The 21330-nt window shown below is 41.9% G+C and overlaps 1 protein-coding gene across 1 annotated transcript in view; it reads right to left on the reverse strand.

Annotated features, from left to right (window-relative positions):
- Positions 1 to 19674: 19674 nt before the first annotated feature.
- BEND7 (BEN domain containing 7) overlaps positions 19675 to 21330 on the reverse strand; it is a 93654-nt gene continuing 91998 nt past the window's right edge. The window contains exon 8 of the mRNA XM_040343412.1: positions 19675 to 20224. Coding sequence (XP_040199346.1) covers positions 20166 to 20224 — 59 coding nt within the window. The 3' untranslated portion in view covers positions 19675 to 20165. The remainder of the gene's footprint in view (positions 20225 to 21330) is intronic.

Below are 21330 nucleotides of genomic sequence, written 5' to 3' on the forward strand. Positions count from 1 at the left end.
CCTGTTTGGTGTGTTCCTTGTCTTTTAATATGCTGTTTTTTCAGGGGTTGTAAAGTCAGAAGTTTTCTTTATATTAATGCATTCTATGCATTAAGATTAAAAGCCTTCTGTGTGCAGCAGCCGTCCCAGCACCCCCTAATACTTACCGGAGCCCCATCTCTCTCCAGCGACCGGGACTCTCCTCCTGATTGGCTGAGACACAGGAGTGACGCCATTGGCTCCCACTGCTATCAATCAAAGGTAGTTAGCCAATCAGCAATCAGGAGAGAGAGGATGCAGTGCTGAATCGTGTCTGAATGAACACAGGGAGCTGTGACTTGGCTCAGATGCCCCCATAGCAAACTGCTTACTGTGGGGGAACTCGACAGGAAGGAGGGGCCAGGAGAGCTGAAGAGGGGCCCGAGAAGAGGCTGCTCTGTGCAAAGCCAAATGCACAAAGGAAATACGTATAACATGTTTGTTATTTTTAGAAAAAAATAAATGAGACTTTACAATCACTTTAAAAAAAAAAAAAAAACAACAACAGAGCCGTGTTGTACTTGAAATGACTGATGTAAAAAAAATGGGTTTAGTATCACTTTAAAGAAAATGGATAGGGTGCCACACCTTTTGTTATGAGTCCAAAAACAGAATATATTTTATATAAGAAAGCAAGTTCATTAAAAAAACACATCAGTTAATAAAATACTCAATATAAATATGTAAATATAACTGATAAACTACAGCGCTACTAAATCCAAAATACACCACACAATTAATAAATAAATGTAAAAAGCATGGACATTACCCATGATTAAGTCACGTGGCAAGTGATGCAACGCGTGGGGGAGGAGTCTGCTGTACGAGATCTGTCGGAAGTTCCCGAGTGAGGACCTCTACACTTACTGAGTGGCTTGATTCAAAGAAGGGGAGAGCGTGAGTGGATCGGCGCATAGCATTGGCAGCGGTATTGTCGTGTCTGGCTGTATTACACTATTGTGTTTCCCTTTTTCTTACATGTCCCACACCTGTTGTGGTGTATTGAAGAGGGGGGCTGAAGCCTGTTTTTTGCACCATCGCTAATGACCAAGGCTGTGTCATTGGAGCTACTGAAGTGATTTGAAGCTGAGTATAAGATACCTGTTTCACAGAGCTGTTGTATCCAGTGACACTCTCACGCTGCTGCTAATCAACATTGTTTAACCCTATTTTACCATCTACTCTACAGGGACGGTATTCTGAGATTGAGTACTATTTGATGCTCTGAATTAATTAGCTCTGTATTAATTTATTAATTAATTTCTATACACTAATTTTTTTTTTTTCCTCATCTATATATATTTTGTGTGCTTCACCCCACTGTGGCAACACAACTAATCCCCTATTCAGGGTTTTGAATTATTATCACAATTGGATTGATCTTAGTAAGGTATCACATAAATTAGTTGTTTTTAGCGAATATAAATATGTATCTACACAAAATAACCTTAAGTTTGTAAATTCATAAAATGTATAATAAATGCAGTGTATCTGATTTCAACATTTTAGATAAACTAATAGAAATATTATTATCATTATTATTAAATTATGCAAAACTAAGAATTATAATTCAGACTTTATATTTGATTGATACAGGAAGATATACAAAATTGTTGTACAAAATTCTCAGTGTGAATGGATAATAACTACTTTAATGAATTTCATAGTTTTGTTGTTTTAGCTGATGTAGTTAATTTGGCATCATAGTTTACAGTCTGATATTTTTTTATACCAATTTTAAAATTTACCATTTTTGTCCCTCATGAGGAGGGGCATTTGAAGGTCGTGCTAGCTTATATCAGCCTTTCTCAACCTTTCCAACACCCTTGAAATAACTTTCCAATCTCAGTAAACCACTGCTAAAAATTACTATATCTACAAAATATGATACATTATTAGTGTGATGGTCAGTGGGAAAAATGCTCCTTACACTTGGTCAAGGGGAAAAATTCCTTCCTTACAAATACCTAAAAAGATCAATTGTGTCAGTGGGAACTTATCTGAGAGGCAGATTTGCTCATTGTTCAAGGGACCCCTAGCAACCTCTGCAGGAACCTTAGGATTTCACAGAACCCTGGTTGACAAACCCTGGCTTATATTATGTGAGGAAATAAATATTTGGCGTGGCTTGTCATTTTCCTTCTCACCCTCACCACCACCATGCTCCCAAAAGTGTGAGAAAACATTCTTTAAAAATGTTTAGTAAGTTGCATACGGCACATAATATCTTATACATAAAATCACCTGCAAAATTGTTCACCTGAGTCAAGGAACACAATGGTGTTGATTTACTAAAGGCAATGAGACTGTTCACATTGAAAAGGAAGTTGCACTTTGTAAGGAAAATTTTCCCAGAGTTTAGTGAATAAGGTGAAGCTTTGCTGAATTCCATTATCTAGTCATGTGCAAGCAAAAATTATGTTTTTTTTCCCCCCTACACGTTATTGGGTATGAAAACTGAAATTATACTGCATTTACTAAGCTTTGGGGAAAAAATCCCTTTCAAAGTGCAACTCTCCTTGCAAAGTGAACAGCCTATTTGCCTTCAACCACAGGACGCTTCCTGACGACGTGGTAAGACGAAACGTATGTCGAGGCGCCTGGTCACGCACAATCAAGTACTTCCGGTCCCGCTGGTTCTCTGGATCCGAGAGGTGGAACGCACGCTACATTGCAAGCTTCCTCAGCGTGGAACCGTCTCTCCACTAAATGACAACGCTGATTAGCCTCAATGCCGGGAAAAGGCACCAACAAGGTGGCTTTCTCTTCTCTGTTTTACTTCATGTTTATGGAGTCTGGTGGAATCAAGTGATTAAGAGCTGCGGATTGGAACCCAAGGCTTGTGTTATATGCTGTTTTTGACCTCTTTTTAAGTAAACAGGTCAACATCTTTTGGTAAGGTGCCATCATTGAGCACTTTTGTGGTGATCTTCCAATCTGGTGGAGGTGGAAATCTTTTATTAGTGGATTTGAATCATCTTTTGAGCACAAGCTTCACTAAGCAACAGCACTTTACTAATGGACTTTTGCACAGTATTTATTAGTATTTCTGTTGATTCACTATTTATAACCTCATGAGTTGGGGTTATTCATTATTCGCTATTCACTGTTTGCTATAGTTGCACACTATTGTTATATATATATTTTTTTGTATTTATTTATGTTTATTTAGTTATTCACTATCTGTAGCGCCCCCTATTTTTCACTTTATCCATTATCATTTACCACAAAATGATAGCCCAATTTGTCCTGAAAAAAACATGGTATAATCCAGCTGGACAAAGTAGCTGTGATGATAGGAACATTTACAGAGCACAAACATAAATGAAGGATGAGGTATAACAACGTTGCCTATCACTTCATGGCTGCTGCTTCAGTTTCCAGGGTCGCTCAAACACATTGTTTTACATTTTTGAACGCCCATGGTCATTAAGAAGATAAGAGTGATTTTTGTAACTTAGCAATAAAGACAGCCAGGTGCAGAAGATGAATTCCAGGATAAACGTAGAGCCCTTTATCAGGCAGGTTGCATCCCCCTGCATCATTTTAAAGTCAGTATTTTTTATATCTGACAATTGTACCCTTGATATGTTTTTCCTTGCTGGTAATTTTAATACACAAGACACAGTTTCAGTTAAAATTACTTTTATTTTTTGCATTTTCTAATTTGACATTTAAGTCTCTGCATAAACTCAAGACACAACACAATGTTAGACACAACTGTCACAATCATCCCTTGTCTCTTCAATATATAGATATTTATATATAAAAAAAGAACACCCCCCAAAACAAGATCTGATTTTAAAAAATATTTATATATTTACATATTAATAAAACTCTATATACAAAGGAAATTAAAACCTTTCCCAGTATATATGGAATTATAAAATTATAAGCAATATGCAGCATTTATAGAAATACTTTAAACAGTAGTCATCATTGGTAACATAAGCCCAAAGCGAAAATTAAATGTTCTGGTCATATAGGTATATATTTATTTATTTATTATATTTTTAGTCTGAGGTGCCAGAACTACCAGAAGCACTTAACATGATGAGAAAAAAAAAGAAAAAAAGACATAAACAGTGCAAATTAAACATATGTGTTAATACATACAAGAAATACCAGCAGTGTATAGCTACAATAACAGTCTCAAACAGAATTCAAACCCTTGTAATTTATGATATTGAAATGATTAAAGAAAATAGGCTGTATATTTGTTTATTAAAGATAAAGCACCGGAACATTTGTTGTTATAGATTGGGATAAAAATAAAGCATATGATTTGTAAATGTATAATTAAATACATTGCTCTCAGAAATGAGGTTCTATAGCCTTATTTTTGTTTTTTAGATCCCCATTCAGATTACTAGGGCCACGATGAAAGAAAATGTGTTAAGAAATATTCAAGTAGGATCATAGCACACCTATAATTCAGTAGTAATCATAAGCCGGGAATAAGAAGGAAAATAAATGTAAGACACTGTAGTTCTTTATAAATTCCCAACCTCAGCCAGAATTTATTTTCCCAAATACTCTAAAATCTTTACAATGGAAAAACCCTTATTACCTCCTTTGCACAGGGTTGCTACAAAGCCACAGGTATCTCCAGGGGAGGACTGACAACTCATGGGGCCCCCCGACAATAGAAGATTATGGGGCCCCTGGGCTTACAGATGGCCACCACACCAGGAGGCAGTGCAGAGGCGGGGCAGCTAAAATCGTGGGATTTTCACATCAAGAGCATGTCGGTTTTGGACATATCAGGGACAGATGTAAAAAAAAACATAGATTTTTATATACTGTCCCTGGTTTTACTGAGCCTGGCATCCCTGATGGGGCCCCCTAGTGGCATGGGGCCCTCGGCAGTGCCCGAGCGACTCAATGGTCAGTCCGCCCCTGGGTATCTCTGTATTCTGAAAGTAATGATGCTTGCTAACCTAACAGTATCCCACTTCTGTGGTCAATTCGAGTGACCACATTGCTTGGAAGACCTTGATGTGTAAAGGAGGAATATTTGTTACATGCAGGTAAAGTGTTTTTCTAATCTCGTTGAAGTTCTTTAGTATGTAATGGTTTCCTGCCACTGCTTATAGACACTAGATGATAGTATCCCAATGCAGCCATTTTAAGTTGGATTAGGTGATGATCTAGTGTCTCTGAGGCATCCTCAGACACCATAGTCCAAGTCTTTTCATAGAGAACAATGATCGGACAGGTTGGAAAGACGTATCTCCTTGCTGTATTTTTCCCAATTATAATCAGGTCTTGGAAGTGTCTGCAGCCTTTCCCCTACTTTACTGGCTAAGCAGGAACAGCAGCCTCAGGCAATTATGTTTGGAGACCCAGCCACAGACACCTGAGTTTTTCAGATTGTTCCTGCTAGATTCTGCATTGTTCCTGCAAGCCTAACTGCCCTACTGGCTTAAAGCTGAATTACAGGAATTCATCTCCCTTGTAAAAAGTGATGGCACACTATGTGTTAAAGTGATAGTAAAGGTTCACATTTAAAAATAAAAATAAAATAACAAACATGTCATACTTACCTCCACTATGCAGTTCGTTTTGCACAGAGTGGCCCCAAACATCCTTTTCTGGGGTCCCACGGTCGGACAGTGCAAGGTGTTTTTACCTTAATGCATAGGATGCATTAAGGTGAAAAAACACTAGGCTTTACAACCCCTTTAAGTCCAAGGAGGTGCATGACATTTCATGGACTTATCTCTATTATTTATATCTAACAGGTTTATAGTACTCCCACAAGACAGCTATAGCTGTATTTCTGGGAGTCCAATGCTGATATTTCTGATCTCAGCATCTTCAATGGTAGAGTTGCTGCAGCTGCTATGCCTGCCCCTTCCCCTTCTTCTGCCCAATCACAGAAACATTGGTAATATGTGAACACATTCATAAAATACTAAGGCTTCTGTGAATGGACAGCAGAGGGAAGGGGCAGACATTACTGCTCTGTTTGCTTCTCTCTTCTTAGATCCTGGAGCGTCTCTACAGCAGAACAATAAACCTGTCAGATATAAATAATAGCGTCACGCACTTCCTTGGACTTAAAGGGGTGTTCCAGTAATTTTTAATGTTTATTAAAAGTCAGCAGCTACAAAAAGTGTAGCTGCTGGCTTTTAATAAACATACACTCACCTGCGCCACGTTCCAGCGACGCCTTCATTCTAAGTGTGGGCACCCGGCCGTGACAGCTTTCGGCTTCACGGCCGGGCACACACTGCGCATGCGCGAGCGGCACTGCGCCATCCGATTGGACCTGTCACGTGTCCCAGGCGATCGCCTACAGGGAGGGGCTGCCAAAAGGCGATTAGATTATTCGCCTTAGCAGCCCCTCGGCGGAAGGAGGAAGTGGGACAGGAAGTCCCACTCCTCCTGAAGCCCCCACTCCCCCCCCAAAAAAATGACATGCCAAATGTGGCATGTAAGGGGGCGAGGAGTGGATTAAGCGGAAGTTCCACTTTTGGGTGGAACTCCGCTTTAAAGGGGTTGTAAAGGTAAAAAAAAAATTCACCTTAATGCATCCCGCGCTCACCCTGTCATCCTCCTTGATTCTAAGCCTGGCTGTTGATTGGCTGCAGTGGATAGATTGAAAGCAGCGCAGCCATTGACTGGCGCTGCTGTCAATCACATCCAATGACGCGGCACGCCGGAGTGCGCCCCCAACAGCTACACACCATGCTTGCTCGCTCGCATGTCTGTGTGTAGTTGTTGCGTGGAGGAGCCGCGACAGCCTCCGAGGGACCCCAGAAGACCAGGATCGGGGCCACTGTGTGCAAAACGAACTGCACAGTGGAGGTAAGTATAACATGTTTGTTATTTAAAAACAAAATTAAAATTTCCTTTACAACCCCTTTAACTCACAGTGTACCTTTACTTTCTACAAAGTAGCTGAATTCCTGGAATTCAGGGGTCGGCCAGGCGAGCCTGTAAATCCTACATATTGCTGTAAAAAATGGTGGTTGGTAGTACCATTTAGGGTATATTTATCATATCATAAAACCATGGGGCAAATCATGCTTTGTTAAAACCGAAAAAAAAGTTATTCCGTCAATAACCAAGATTGAAAAACAAACCAAATTGTCAAGGCATGTTCCCATGCCTGAAGAGGTTTTCCAGACATATTTATTTATATTTTTAACTGTAGCCTATAATGACCAGCCCAACAGTGTACTTCAGACCTACTTTCAAGTTTCAACCCCCTTCTGGGTTTCTTCAAACTGCTTTTGCATTACTTGTATATAGGGTTGCCACCTTTTCTGTCAAAAAATACCAGCATTTTTGTCTCTTTCCTAAGAATATCACTGAGCATAAGGCCGCGTACACACGACCGAGGAACTCGACGGGCGAAACACATCGTTTTCCTCGTCGAGTTCCATGTTAGGCTGTCGAGGAACTCAACAAGGCAAGTTTCTCCATTCCCGTCGAGGAAATAGAGAACTTGCTCTCTTTTTGGCTCGTCGAGTTTCTCGACAGTTTCCTCGACGAAAATGTACACACGACCGGTTTCCTCGGCAAAAAAATATCTCCCAGCAAGTTTCTTGCTGGTTTTTGCCGTGTGTACGAGGCTTAATAGTTATGCTTAGGCATCCACTGCGTGTGTCCATGATGTTACAATAACAAGCTGAAAAACAATAGATTATGTGTAACCGACTGGTTGGTGCTTGTTTGGCTTTACTTTATTTTTGCAATTCTGCATACAGCTAGAGGCACTGGCTGACTAACTTCATAATAATTCAAAGCTGCTTTGTCAACATGATGCTTACACTGGCAACATTTCCTAAATATTAGTTGGCTGAACCAAAGGACTCTAACTACCAAGGCTGGCAGTACACCATACAGTTTTCTGCAGCAGTGCAACCGGGCTGGGGTAACATTACTTATAACTATTAAGGGGTCATATGAAACAACAGCCAAATGTATGAGTGTGTAGCCCGGGTTTTCAACGCAGTAACAAGCTGATGTCAGATTCTTCATCATCGCGATTAAAAAGTAGACAACTAATAAGTTAGAAGAGTAGATGGCCTGGCTTATGCCGTGTACACACGATCGGTTAAACCGAGGAGAATGGTCTGATGGACCCTTTTTATGGGTCAAAACCGATCGTGTGTGGGCGCCATCGGTTAAAAAAAAGCCAACTTGTTTTAAATTTAACCGATGGATTCCTAACCGATGGGAAAAAAAGATCGTTAGTAGGCACAATCATCGGTTAAAATCCACGCATGCTCAGAATCAAGTCGACGCATGCTTGGAAGCATTGAACTTCGTTTTTTTCAGCACTTTGTTGTGTTTTACGTCACCGCGTTCTGACACGATCGTTTTTTTAACGATGGTGTGTAGGCATGACGGACCATCAGTCAGCTTCATCGGTTAACCGATGACACCGGTCCATCGGTCCGATCTCATCGGATGGACCGATTGTGTGTACGCAGCATAACTTTTGAATCTTTACATAAGGCAGGTATGAAGCTACCTTGTTGAAAAAGCAGCACCAATAGAGGACTAAAAGAAGAAGTCCAGCACTTATTGACAAGACGCAACCAGCAAGTGTGTCAGTATCTAGACCATAATCACAGCCAAGTAGTTGCAGGGGTCCAGTAGCCTGTGTTTAAACTGATAGCTGTCTTGTCAAAACCACATTACTAAAACAAGCAGCACTGCGCCATTAAATCCACATCATACATAACACCAATATATAGGGATACTCGTATAAAAAATATATCTTTTCAAAATTTAGTATTTAAATTAAAATACAGTCTCAGTTTCACGCATGTATCACAACCTCTGTTTTACGATTTTAACAGTCACAGCACATGTACTGGTATATCAACTACTAATGCAATGACTTTATTCATGAAGTGCTAAAAATTTACATTTGGGGTCATCTATCCCTGTTCAACTAATTCTAAACTGACATTAAGATCAATTATTTTCTTTCAAACACAGATAATTATTTTTGTGCAGAATACGACACTCAAGACTGCAGGAAACGCTTAAGAACCTCATGGTTTTATTCAAAAGTGACTGAAAGAGTAATACGTGGGTTGGATCATCAGCTGCAATTTTCTAGACACTGTACTAGTCTGTAGCATGAAATTAGTCTGTATCCCCTAGACTCACCTACAATCATGAGTTAAAGATGCAAACTCAAGTGCATATTGTTTAAGGCTAGATTTTAAACAGGGAGGGCAGACTTATCCTTGATGATAATATGGGACTTTGGACAACTCAGGAGCATTTTGGAGTAAGGATGGGCTGAATTTTAATCCATGCGTGGCCATTCACATTCAATGGAAGTCACTGCTAGATTTACTTCTGTCGAACAGATAAGTTGGAAAACTTTTGTTGAACAGCGTCTGCAGCTGCTGGTCAGTGTATTCTGATAGTGGAGAGTCCCGCTCTCCTCCATCCACCTTGTTTGTGTGGATGGAAGGATCTGTTCGCTTTTTTTTGTTTCCGTTCATCCTACTGGCTGAATAAAACATAAAGCTAGCCATCTGTGGCCAGCAAAGAAAATAAAGTCTCTTAATTGATTTGACAAAAGGAGAAAACCCTAAAATGGGTAACCACACCCCCTTGGATGCACTGACGTCATCCCTTACACCTTCTAGTGCAGCCAATTCAAGCTGAGACAGCTGAGGACCTCACGAAGGTGGAAGCACTTTGTGATAACTTGTATTCCATCTCTATCCACCATCCAGCCGCTTCCTAGCTGAGCTCTGTCTATACCAGCCGCTTGCCTACAGACCTCTGCATCAACCTGCCACTTGCCTGTCGATTTCTGCTTTTCTCAGAGGGCTATCTTCACACGTTGATCCTGACTCATAAGTGAGTGCAATTACCCTACTTCATTCCAATTAATAATAAAGGTTGCACTTAGATGGTGTGCCCCTTCTCCTTTATTTTATTTGCTTATGTGTATTAGGCTATCTCAGGACCTGATCCAGGGGAGCTGCTGCCATCACCCGGAATGACCTTATGTTTTTCCCCGCTAGGGATTCAGTTGCACCATAATTATTATTTAATCTGTGGCCAACTTGTTCTTTCAAGTGAACAGCTGAGAGTTTACTTTATTTAGGTGTCTTACACACTGGGCCGGATTCAGAAAACAGATACGACGGCGTATCTCCTGATACGCCGTCGTATCTCTGAGTGCGGGAGGTCGTATCTATGCGTCTGATTCAGAGAATCAGTTACGCATAGATATCCCTAAGATCCGACAGGTGTAAGTGTCTTACACCGTCGTATCTTAGGCTGCATTTTCTGGCTGGCCGCTAGGTGGCGCTTCTGTTTGTTTACGTGAGGAATATGCAAATTAGTATTTACGCCGATTCAGAAATGAACGACCGCCCGGCGCTTTTTTTTTACGTCGTTTGCGTTCGGCTTTTTTCGGCGTATAGTTACCCCTGCTCTATGAGGCGTAGCTAATGTTAAGTATGGCCGTCGTTCCCGCGACGAAATTTGAAATTTTTACGTCGTTTGCGTAAGTCGTTCGCGAATAGGGCTGGACGTAATTTACGTTCACGTCAAAAGCATGACGATTTCCTGACGTCATTTGGAGCATGCGCACTGGGATATGTCCACGGACGGCGCATGCGCCGTTCGTTGAAAACGTAAAAAATGTTGGGTCACTACTATTTTACATAGTACGCGCCCCCAACCAGCCTATTTTGAATTAGGCGGGCTTACGCCGGTCCAGTTACACTGCGCCGCCGTAAGTTTAAGCGCAAGTTGTATGTGAATACACAACTTGCTGCTCAAACTTACGGCAGCGTAGTGTATCTGAGATATGCTACGCCTGCCTAAAGATAGGCAAAGCTCTCTGAATCCGGCCCACTCACTACAAATCTGTTTCTAGAAGATACACCAGAGTAGACCCAGAATACCCTAATTGGAGTTATATCTTCTAGAGCGTACTAGAAAGGGCAGAGAGTACACAAACCAAAATCTGAGTGGATCTACTCCTTTACCCAAGCTCACACTACAAATAAGTGGATCAAATAAATGATCGTAATTGACTGTAACCAGAATACATTATATGGATTCTAACCCATATGAATAATAAAGGGTCTCTTGTGTATTATAACATATGAATTACTGTTACTGCCTGCATATAAAACAGAGGAAATACAGAGAACAATATTCTCATTGTGTACCACATTTCTTAATGATACTGTACCTTGACAATAGTAAAACACTATATGAAACAGTTTCCTTCATTACAAAACGATATTATTTTCTTGTACAAGCAAATTATTTAACAAAACAATTTACACTTGATTACAAGTTATAATGCGTGCTCTTATTGTAGGAAACCACTATAGTTTAACATGGAAATATCAATTTAAACACTCCCCATTTCCCAAAGTTACCTGACCTCCTATAGTTTGACATAAAAAGCATACCTTAAAGTAGATGTAAACCCGGAAAAAAATTGTTTTTGATGTCACAATGTAGAGTATAAGATTTCCTATCATCTGTGCCCAGTCTTGCCACACAGAGTTAATCCAGCTCTGAGCAATCCTCTTTTATTGTTCAGTGAAATAAAACGGACTTACAGAGAAAAACCTTAGTCCGTTCCTCCCCCTTGCTGTGAGTGACAGGTTATTTACATATCTCATGCACTAGCCTGGAGACAGGCATTATTTTTTAATTCCCACCCCCACTCCTTTTCTGAAGTCATGTGGTTACTTTTCTGGATTTTGACTGGATGTTAGTGATCATAGCAGAATTTAGTTTCAGGCCTCGTATACACGACCGAGATTCTCGGCAAAAAACAGCAAGAAACTTTGGCAGTAGTTTAGAAAGGATGAGAGTGGGTTTACATCCACTTTAAGCCTCATACACACGATCTGACTTTCATCTGACTTGTCCGTGGTTTTTTGTCCGAAGGGCGTTGTCTGTGAACTTGGTATGCATACACACGGCAGGACTTTTTCAGCCAACTTTCACCAAATCACGTGGTTTTCCAGCTCTTTACCGCCACCCTTTGGTCAACTTCTGCTATTGTTGGCTGATCTTTAGCATTGGTTCTGAGCTAGCGTGCTTGTACTTTGGAGTTAAGTCCTATGGACTTGTGTACACACGATCGGATTATCCTCCATCGGACATTTGTTGCTGGAAAGTTTGTCTGTTTTCACAGCGAACATTTGTCCGATGAAAAACACAAAACATTTGTCCGATGGAGCATACTGACGGTCGAATTGTCCGATCGAACAGGTCCGTCGGACATTTGTTGTCAAAAAGTGTGATCGTGTGTATGGGCCTTTAGTCCCATTGATCTGTGTCAACCGACAGCGTTTATAGACTCCAGCTCTGCAGTACGCTACAGTACATTATGGTCACTGCTCTGTTGGTAACTATGACCCATAAGCGAGGTCTGCAGGGTACATATTCCAGATTGCCAGGGCTTGAGGCTGTAAATGCTGCACAACTCTAAGCAGGCACAGAAGTGAGCCTACAGGTGAGTGGCTAGCTATGGTGAGGAGTTCAGGGGAGTGGAGGTTGGGGCGTTTGGGTATTCAAAATAATATTTAGATTTTAAAGAACCACTAAACAAATTTATTATACACAGAAAATTTTAATGTCAAATATCATTTTCTTTTTATGAATATGGATACATTTGCATGCATATTTTACAAAATGATTTGTAGTATTTCCATACTTTTTTGTACTTTTTGTGTTAGTGGTCCTTTAATATCTGTATATGAATTACTGCTGCTAAGTTCCCTACAAAATGATTTGGTACTTGTGTTTTTTCCCTATTTGGCATACTTATTTCTAGAATACAAACAGCCCTTTAGAATATTTATATATTTTATCTGTATGTGTTTATTACAGGATTGGTCCATATGTAGCTGACATATGAGCAATAAGGTGCAAGCTTGGTCAGATTTTAAAACTAATGGTTCCCAGAAATACAATAGTAAGATCTTGTTACTAATGTTATAGGATTAAATCACTGTTCATATTTTTTCACACATAATTTATTCTTTCATAGATTTACAGATGTTTGTAGCAGACATAAAATGTATCTGTAAGAAAATTTCGTATATGTACTCCATATAGATGGGTATAAACAGTTTAGATTTCAGGTCTATGAATGCAGGTCTGACCTGTATTGTGAGAGAAAAGTCCTGGAAAAATACCACTGATCCTATACCTAGGATTGGCACAGAGCTTTATCCATACAAGTGTTTGATGGAGGACACTCACATATCTTTAAAACCACTTTGAGGTCCTGTGAGGCCCCGTACACACGTCCGAGAAACTCGACGGGCAAAACACATCGTTTTGCTTGTCGAGTTCCTTGTGAAGCCGCCGAGGATCTCGGCAAGTCAAGTTTCTCCATTGACTAACGAGGAAATAGAGAACATGTTCTCTATTTGGCTCGACGAGTTCCTCGTCGGTTTCCTCGGCCAAAGGTGTACACACGACCGGTTTCCTCGGCAGAATACGGCTCCCATCGAGTTTCTGGCTGAATTCTGCCGAGAAACTCGGTCGTGTGTATGGGGCCTGACTCTTTCCTTCCAGTGTCGGGTGCCGGCAATGTTCCCACACTGTTTACATACCAAAGAAGTTAAGTTGCACGCCTTCTAATGTCTCACATACAAAAATGTTACTGTGTCGGAAGTTACTTAGAAGCTCCAACAATGTCCTCCCTCTCAGGCTTGACTGTAGAGCTTCAAGATTAAGCCCCAGTAGCAGGCAAAGGTGGAGGGTGGAGAGTCTCTCACTGCTGAAAGAATAATGTTTTTCTGTCAGGCCTCGTACACACGACCGAGTTTCTCTGCAAAAACCAGCAAGAAACTTGCTGGGAGATATTTTTTTGCCAAGCAAACCGGTCCTGTGTACATTTTCATCAAGGAAACTGTCGAGAAACTCGACGAGCCAAAAAGAAAGCATGTTCTCTATTTCCTTGACGGGAATGGAGAAAATTGGCTTGTCGAGTTTCTCGACGGCTTCACAAGGAACTCGACGAGCAAAACGATGTGTTTCGCCCGTCGAGTTTCTCGGTCGTGTGTACGAGGCCTAAAAGGGATGAGTGGTGTGTGGCCTAATTACTTTGGTACATCTGATGAAAGAATTGTTTGAATAGCCCCATAGTGACCAGACACAGATAAATATGTTGTATCCTAGTAAACTAGATTTACAACAGTAATGCACATACCCCCTCAACTGCACAACCAATACAGCTGGTATAGTGGACTTTGGCAAAGTAACCCATCACAACCCTTGGCTCAGTTTCTTTATCAAATGACAGGGAAGCTCAAATCATGAGTCCAAGCCACGTTTAAAAAAATAATAATATATATATATATCTTGGATGAACCTATAGTATGTGCAAAGCTTCCACCACTGGAGTCCCTAAAAGACAAATGAACTAACCAGTTGGCATCTACTCAAATCTGAAAAAAGGGGTGTTAGGTGGACTGCCCCTTTTTTCTGCCTAAAGCTTACAGTCAGTTAAAGAGGAACTTCGTCTGGGTTGTTACATTCTTTTTTTTTCTTCAAACAGATACTCACTAGCCCATGGAGTCCAGAGCTATCTTTCCTGCAGCTGTTTCTTCTCTGGGCTTCGGCTCTCTGGCACCACCATCTTGGATTTGGGAGCTGGCTGTGACTTTGAGGTTTCTCATAGCTGGCTCCCCACTGCACATGTCCATGGCACAGTAGTGCATCAAGACTAGTCCTGCAGCACGTGTGATGTGTCCCTGGAGATTGCAGCAGGGGGATAGAGGGAGTGGGCCAAGCATACAAGTGTATTTAATTCTCATAGATTGAGGAAGTACAAGGGGTGACCTAATTAAAAAGGTACCCACTCCCTAAAAAAAAAGCAAAACGTGTAAACGTGTTAGAGGCAGGGAGAGGAAGTGCAAACTGAACTTTCCATTTTGGATGAAGGTCCATTTAACAGAGGGGAGAAGTGGAGGCAGGCACAGTAACTGGCACGTGATGACATTTTATTGTATTTGTTAAAGCATCAATTATAAAGTCTGATTTAGTTATGTGTAATTGTTATACTAAATGTTACTGTGGCAATATTAAATGTTACTGTGGCAATGCACCAAGGATAGGCTGTGAAAATATTAAATGCAACAGGCTCAAGTGACACAAAACTTTTCCCAACCTAACCACTTTATAGAAAGCATACATTAAACAGGTATACCCTAAATAAACAGAAATGGGACTCAGCTAGTACAGGGGCATAGTGCTCAGGCTTAAAGGTAACTACTCCTAAAAATGCCATTAATGTCATAGTTGCCTGACTGTCATGCAGGGGCGGACTGACCATTGAAGCTCTCGGGCACTGCCCGAGGGCCCCATGCCACTAGGGGGCCCCATCAGGGTTGCCAGGCTCAATAAAACCAGGGACAGTATGTTAAAATCTGTGTTTCTTTTACATCTGTCCCTGATATGTCCGAAACGGACATGCTTTTGATGTGAAAATCCTGAGATTTTAGCTGCCCTGCCTCTGCACTGCCTCATGGCGTGGTGGCCATCTGTAAGCCCGGGGGGCCCCATAATCTTCTATTGCCAGGGGGTCCCATGTGTTGTCAGTCCGCCCCTGCTGTCATGCCTCCCATTTGGATTAATACATTTAACTTTACAAGGACTTTCTTGATCTGCATTAGTATGGAAGCCTGATGGTAGTCATAACAGTCATGCAACTAGCAATCTAAGAAGTAGTGGAAGCCCTCACCCTTCAAACATATCTTAAAGCTTAAATCCAAGCAGATGTTAAAAAACACCAATGAATGCATTTATGTATTTACCTAAATTGATTTCAGCCTCTTTTAATTCCCTTTATAGCAGCACTGTTTCTCAGGCCTCGTACACACGACCGAGTTTCTCGGCAAAAACCAGCAAGAAACTTGGTGGGAGATATTTTTTTGCCGAGGAAACCGGCCGTGTACACATTTTTTTTACAAGTTCTCTATTTCCTCGACGGGAGTCTGAAATTGGCTCGTCGAGTTCCTGGTCGGGCTGGTTTCCGACGAGAAACTCGAGCGTGTGTATGCTAAGAAACCCGCGCTTGCTCAGAATAAAGTATGAGACGGGAGTAAAAGTAGCATTTGTAATGGAGATAACACATTTTTCAAGCTGTAACAGACTGAAAAGTGCAAATCGTCTCTTAACAAACTTTTACTTAACACGCAAACACATGAGATTAGCAAAACCAGCCCCAAGAGTTTAGCCAGTGGAATCGAACTTCCCCTGCCGTTGTATGTGTTGTATGTCACCGCGTTTGAGAACGAGGAGATTTTGTGTATGCAAAGCAAGCTTTTCGAGTTCCTTGACAAGCCTAACAAGGAACTTGACGATGAAAACGATGTGTTTCGCCCGACGAGTAACTCGGTCGTGTGTATGAGGCTTCAGAGGTAGGGGCCACACTTTGCGCCAATATGGTGTCCTGCATTTACAGATGCTGGCAAGGAACATGCTCACAGGCGGAGAGGGCAGAGTAATAAGTTTATCAGTCTTTTACGGCTCTTCATTGTTCAATCACAGGCTGAGGGCACGGAGGTGACCTAGCTGCCTCAGAGAAAAGCTTGGTCACCATGCTGGCTGTGCTATGTAGGAGAACTGCATAAATCGCAGGAATAGATAGACAGAAATACAAATCCTTTGGCAGGTAAAACAGCCCTTAAAGCGGTTCTCCACCCTAAAGTGGAGTCCCGCTGATCGGAACCCTCCCCCCCTCCGGTGTCACATTTGACACCTTTCAGGGGGGAGGGGGGTGCAGACACCTGTCTAAAGACAGGTATTTGCACCCACTTCCGGCCACACGATACGGGCGAAAGACGGGCATTCCGTCACATCCCGTCTGTCGCCCGTTGTGTGCTGGGAACACTCGGCTCCCAGCACACAGCGTGTGAGCCAATTGGCGGGCGCAGCGCGACTCGCGCATGCGCCGTAGGGAACCGGGCAGTGAAGCCGCAGCGCTTCACTTCCTGGTTCCCTCAGCGTGGATGGCGGGGGAAGCAGCAGAGTGACGAGCGATCGCTCGTGCTCTGCTGCGATCGGCGCTGGACTCCAGGACAGGTAAGTGTCCTAATATTAAAAGTCAGCAGCTGCAGTATTTGTAGCTGCTGGCTTTTAATATTTTGTTCCCATGGCACATCCGCTTTAATTTGAATTTAAACTCTATATTTGCCTTGAGTTCAGCTTTACATACAGTGCCTTGATAAAGTATTCATACCCCTTGAAATGTTCCAGATTTTGTCATGTTGCAACCAAAAACATAAATGTATTTTATTGGAATTTTATGTGATAGAACAACACAAAGTGGCACATAAATGTGGAGTGGAAGAAAAATTATAAATGGTTTTCAACATTTTTTTACAAATAAATATCTGAAAAGTGTGGCAAGCATTATTCAGCCCCCTTTGTAGAACCACCTTTGCCTGCAATTACAGCTGAAAGTCTTTTTGAGTATGTCTCTCTCTACCAGCTTTGCACATATAGAGAGAGACATTTTTGGCCATCCTTATTTGCAAAATAGCTCAAGCTCTGTCAGATTGGATGGAGAGCGTCTGTGAACAGCAATTTTCAGGTCTTGCTACAGATTCTCAATTGGATTTAGGTCTGGACCTTGCCTGGGCCATTCAAACACGTATATATATGCTTTGATCTAAACCATTACATTGAAGCTCTGGCTGTATGTTTAGGGTTGTTGTCCTGCTGGAAGGTGAACCTCCGCCTCAGTCTCAAGTCTTTTGCAAACTAACAGGTTTTCTTCTAAGGTCTCCCTGTATTTGGCTCCATCCATCTTCCCATCAACTCTGACCAGCTTCTCTGTCCCTGCTGAAGAAAAGCCACCCACAACACGATGCTGCCACCACCATGTTTTATGGTGGGCATGGTGTGTTCAGGGTGATGTGCAGTGTTGGTTTTCCACCACACATAGCGTTTTGCTTTTAGGCCAAAAAGTAAAATTTTGGTCTCATCTGATCAGAGTACCTTCTTCCGCATGTTTGCTCTGTCCCCCACATGGCTTCTCGCAAACTGGACTTCGTATGGCTTTCTTTCAACAATGGTTTTCTTCTTTCCACTCTTCCATAAAGGCAAGATTTGTGGAGTACACAACTAATAGTTGTCCTGTGGACAGATTCTCCCACCTGAGCTGTGGATCTCTGCAGCTCCTCCAGAGTTACCATGGGCCGATTGGCTGCTTCTCTGATTAATGCTCTCCTTGACTGGCCTGTCAGTGTAGGTGGACGGCCATGTCTTGGTAGGGTTACAGTTGTGCCATACTCTTTAAATTTTCAGATGATGGATTGAACAGTGCTACGTGAGATGTTCAAAGCTTGGAATTTTTTTATAGCCTAACCCTGCTTAAACTTCTACACAACTTTATCCCTGACCTGTCTCTGGTGTGTTCCTTGGCCTTCATTATGCTGTTTGTTCACTAAGGTTCTCTAACAAACTTAGGGGCTTCATGGAACAGCTGTACTTATACTGAGATTACATTTACGGATGAGCTCCGGCATGTTCGCACAGGCCACGTGCAGAGCCCGCCAGGAAGTAGGCACTGCGCTGCGGTAATCACAGGCAGCGAGACATTATCTAGATGCGCGGCTGCAGAGATGTCTCACTGCCTGTGATTAGCGCGGCACAGTGCCGACTTCCTTGTGGGCTCTGCACGTGGACTGTGCGAACACGCCGGAGCTCATCCTTAATTAAATTACACACAGGTGGACTCTATTTACTAATTAGGTGACTTCTGAAGGCAATTGGTTGCACTGGATTTTAGTTAGGGGTATCAGAGTAAAGGGGCTGAATACAAATGCACGCCACACTTTTCACATATTTATTTGTAAATAAAATTGAAAACCATTTATCATTTTCCTTACACTTCACAATTATGTGCCAGTTTGTGCTGGTTTATCACATAAAATCCCAATAAAATACAATTACGTTTTTGGTTGTAACATGACAAAATGTGGAAAATTTCAAGGGGTGTGAATACTTTTTCAAGGCACTGTAACTGAACACAAAAAAAAAATGGAGTGCCTACTATTTGTACTTGACATTTTCTAACAGACTATGGAAGTACCAGGACAGTAACATATCTATTGTGTTTTCCAGTAAAGTACACAAATAGCGTTATCCATAACTTTACTGTTTCTGTTAATGCAAGTTGTAAATTAAAGCGGAAGTTCACCCCCAAAACATTTTTTAACCTTAGATTGATGCTCATTTTGTCTAGGGGAATCGGCTAGTTTTTTTTTAAATCGAAGCTGTACTTACCGTTTTAGAGAGCAATCTTCTCCGCCGCTTCCGGGTATGGTCTTCGGGACTGGGCGTTCCTATTTGATTGACAGTCTTCCGACAGGCTTCCGACGGTTGCATCCATCGCGTCACGAGTAGCCGAAAAAAGCCGAACGTCGGTGCGGCTCTATACGGTGCGCACCGACGTTCGGCTACTTTCGGAAAATCGTGACGCGATGGATGCGACTGTCGGATGCCTCTCGGAAGACTGCCCATTCCCGCAGCCCATACCCGGAAGCGACGGAGAGGATGCATCTCGTAAACGGGTAAGTAATGCTCATATTTTAAAACAAATAGCCGATTCCCCTAGTAAAAACGAGCAGGAATCTAAGGCTAAAAAGTGCCCTCTAAGGGTGAACCACCGCTTTAATGCAAGTTGTAAATTAAATGTAAATGTAAGGTAATGCTACCACTTCTTTACCGACAATAAGTGCCATCTCTGACAAATGTGCACTATGTAAAATATCTTGTAAGACATTTCCCCCCGTAAAGATTCTTATAATAACATGTAAATAAAAGACTGCACAAATTGTTGCAGTTGGGATGAAATTTCGTATCACATTATGTATTCCTAATGGCTCTTAAAAAGAGCTAAGTGCTTTGATAAGTTCAATGCCACAAAAATGCTCTTTTTTTGCCATAAGTAGGGTATTTGTAGCTCTTCTAACAAGCCACCACAACAACAGCAGTTCTCCTCTGCTACACAGACCCATCTGTCCACACCGTCCATGTTTCGTTATACCAGTCCAACTATTTAAAGTGACATTCTTCGTGACAGTAGGAAACGCACTCTGCTGAAATTATCAGGAATTCATGCCCAGAGCATCTTCTCATGACACATACTTCATACGTGTGACTTAATACCCAGTCTTAGAATGAAGCCACATTTCATTATCAGTGGTTTGCAGAGGATTTCCTGAAGAAATAAAAGAATTCAGAAAGAATATTACATTAAGTAGACCTCCTAGCGATTTAAACAAGAGTTCATAAATAACAGTTATTAAAAATGTTCAACTGCATTACTTCAAAAGTGCAGCCAGTTCTTATATGCATGTTTAATAATTGTCTAATTATTTTAATTATTTTGGCTCCATGCACACTGAAGCTCATAAACGTCTGTTTTTGGGAGTTTGGGCATTTTTTAACAGCCCATAAACTCCCCTCTGTGTTATCCTATTTGTCCATGCACAAATCCGATCGTGTGTACGCGGCATAAGGCTCGGTGGGCAGGGAGTAATGCATCAGGGTGTATAGTTTGGTTGAGACATGTAGGCTGAGGCCGCCACTCTTTATTTATTTTTTTTGTCACTTGCGCTGGTTGGGAGTAGCAGAAATGCTTTCCTCTTTACATAATGAAAAGCAAGTCACAAACAGCATTGAGAACTGTCATCCACACTGTATAATTGAAGTAAATTGGAATTGGCTCACCTGTATTTGATGTGTGAATATAATATAGGTTTTTTTGTTTAACACAGCGGGTTGAAAAAAAACAAAAAACTTACAGCTCAGGTCGTAGCCACTGTACTAACAATCTGATGTTAGTACAGCGATCTCCCCTGCTGATCTATTGTGTTCTGAAAGGGGAAAAGGAGACAGCCCAAGAACACTCCGGTCACCTGCAGGCTGAGAGCGCTGATAAGGAGACGGTCGGTAGACTGTTTTTGGTCATGGCCCTTTGGCCGGCTGCTGTCGGAATGGCTGCCCAACACACAGGCCCTAAATGTCGACCAATTTCTACTGAACCGACCGATGTGGCCTGAGGCCCCGTACACACGACCAGTTTCCTCGGCAGAATTCAGCTTCCGACCGAGTTTCTGGCTGAATTCTGCCGAGAAACCCGGCCGTGTGTACACTTTCGGCCGAGGAAGCCGACGAGGAGCTCGGCGAGGAAATAGAGAACATGTTCTCTATTTCCTCGTTGTTCTATGGGAGCTCTCGCCCCGCCGAGCTCCTCGGCGGCTTCAGTGCTGAACTGGCCGAGGAACTCGATGTGTTTGGCACGTCGAGTTCCTCGGCCGTGTG

Source organism: Rana temporaria, chromosome 3 (assembly GCF_905171775.1).
Source record: "Rana temporaria chromosome 3, aRanTem1.1, whole genome shotgun sequence".
Classification (NCBI taxonomy): Eukaryota; Metazoa; Chordata; class Amphibia; order Anura; family Ranidae; genus Rana; species Rana temporaria.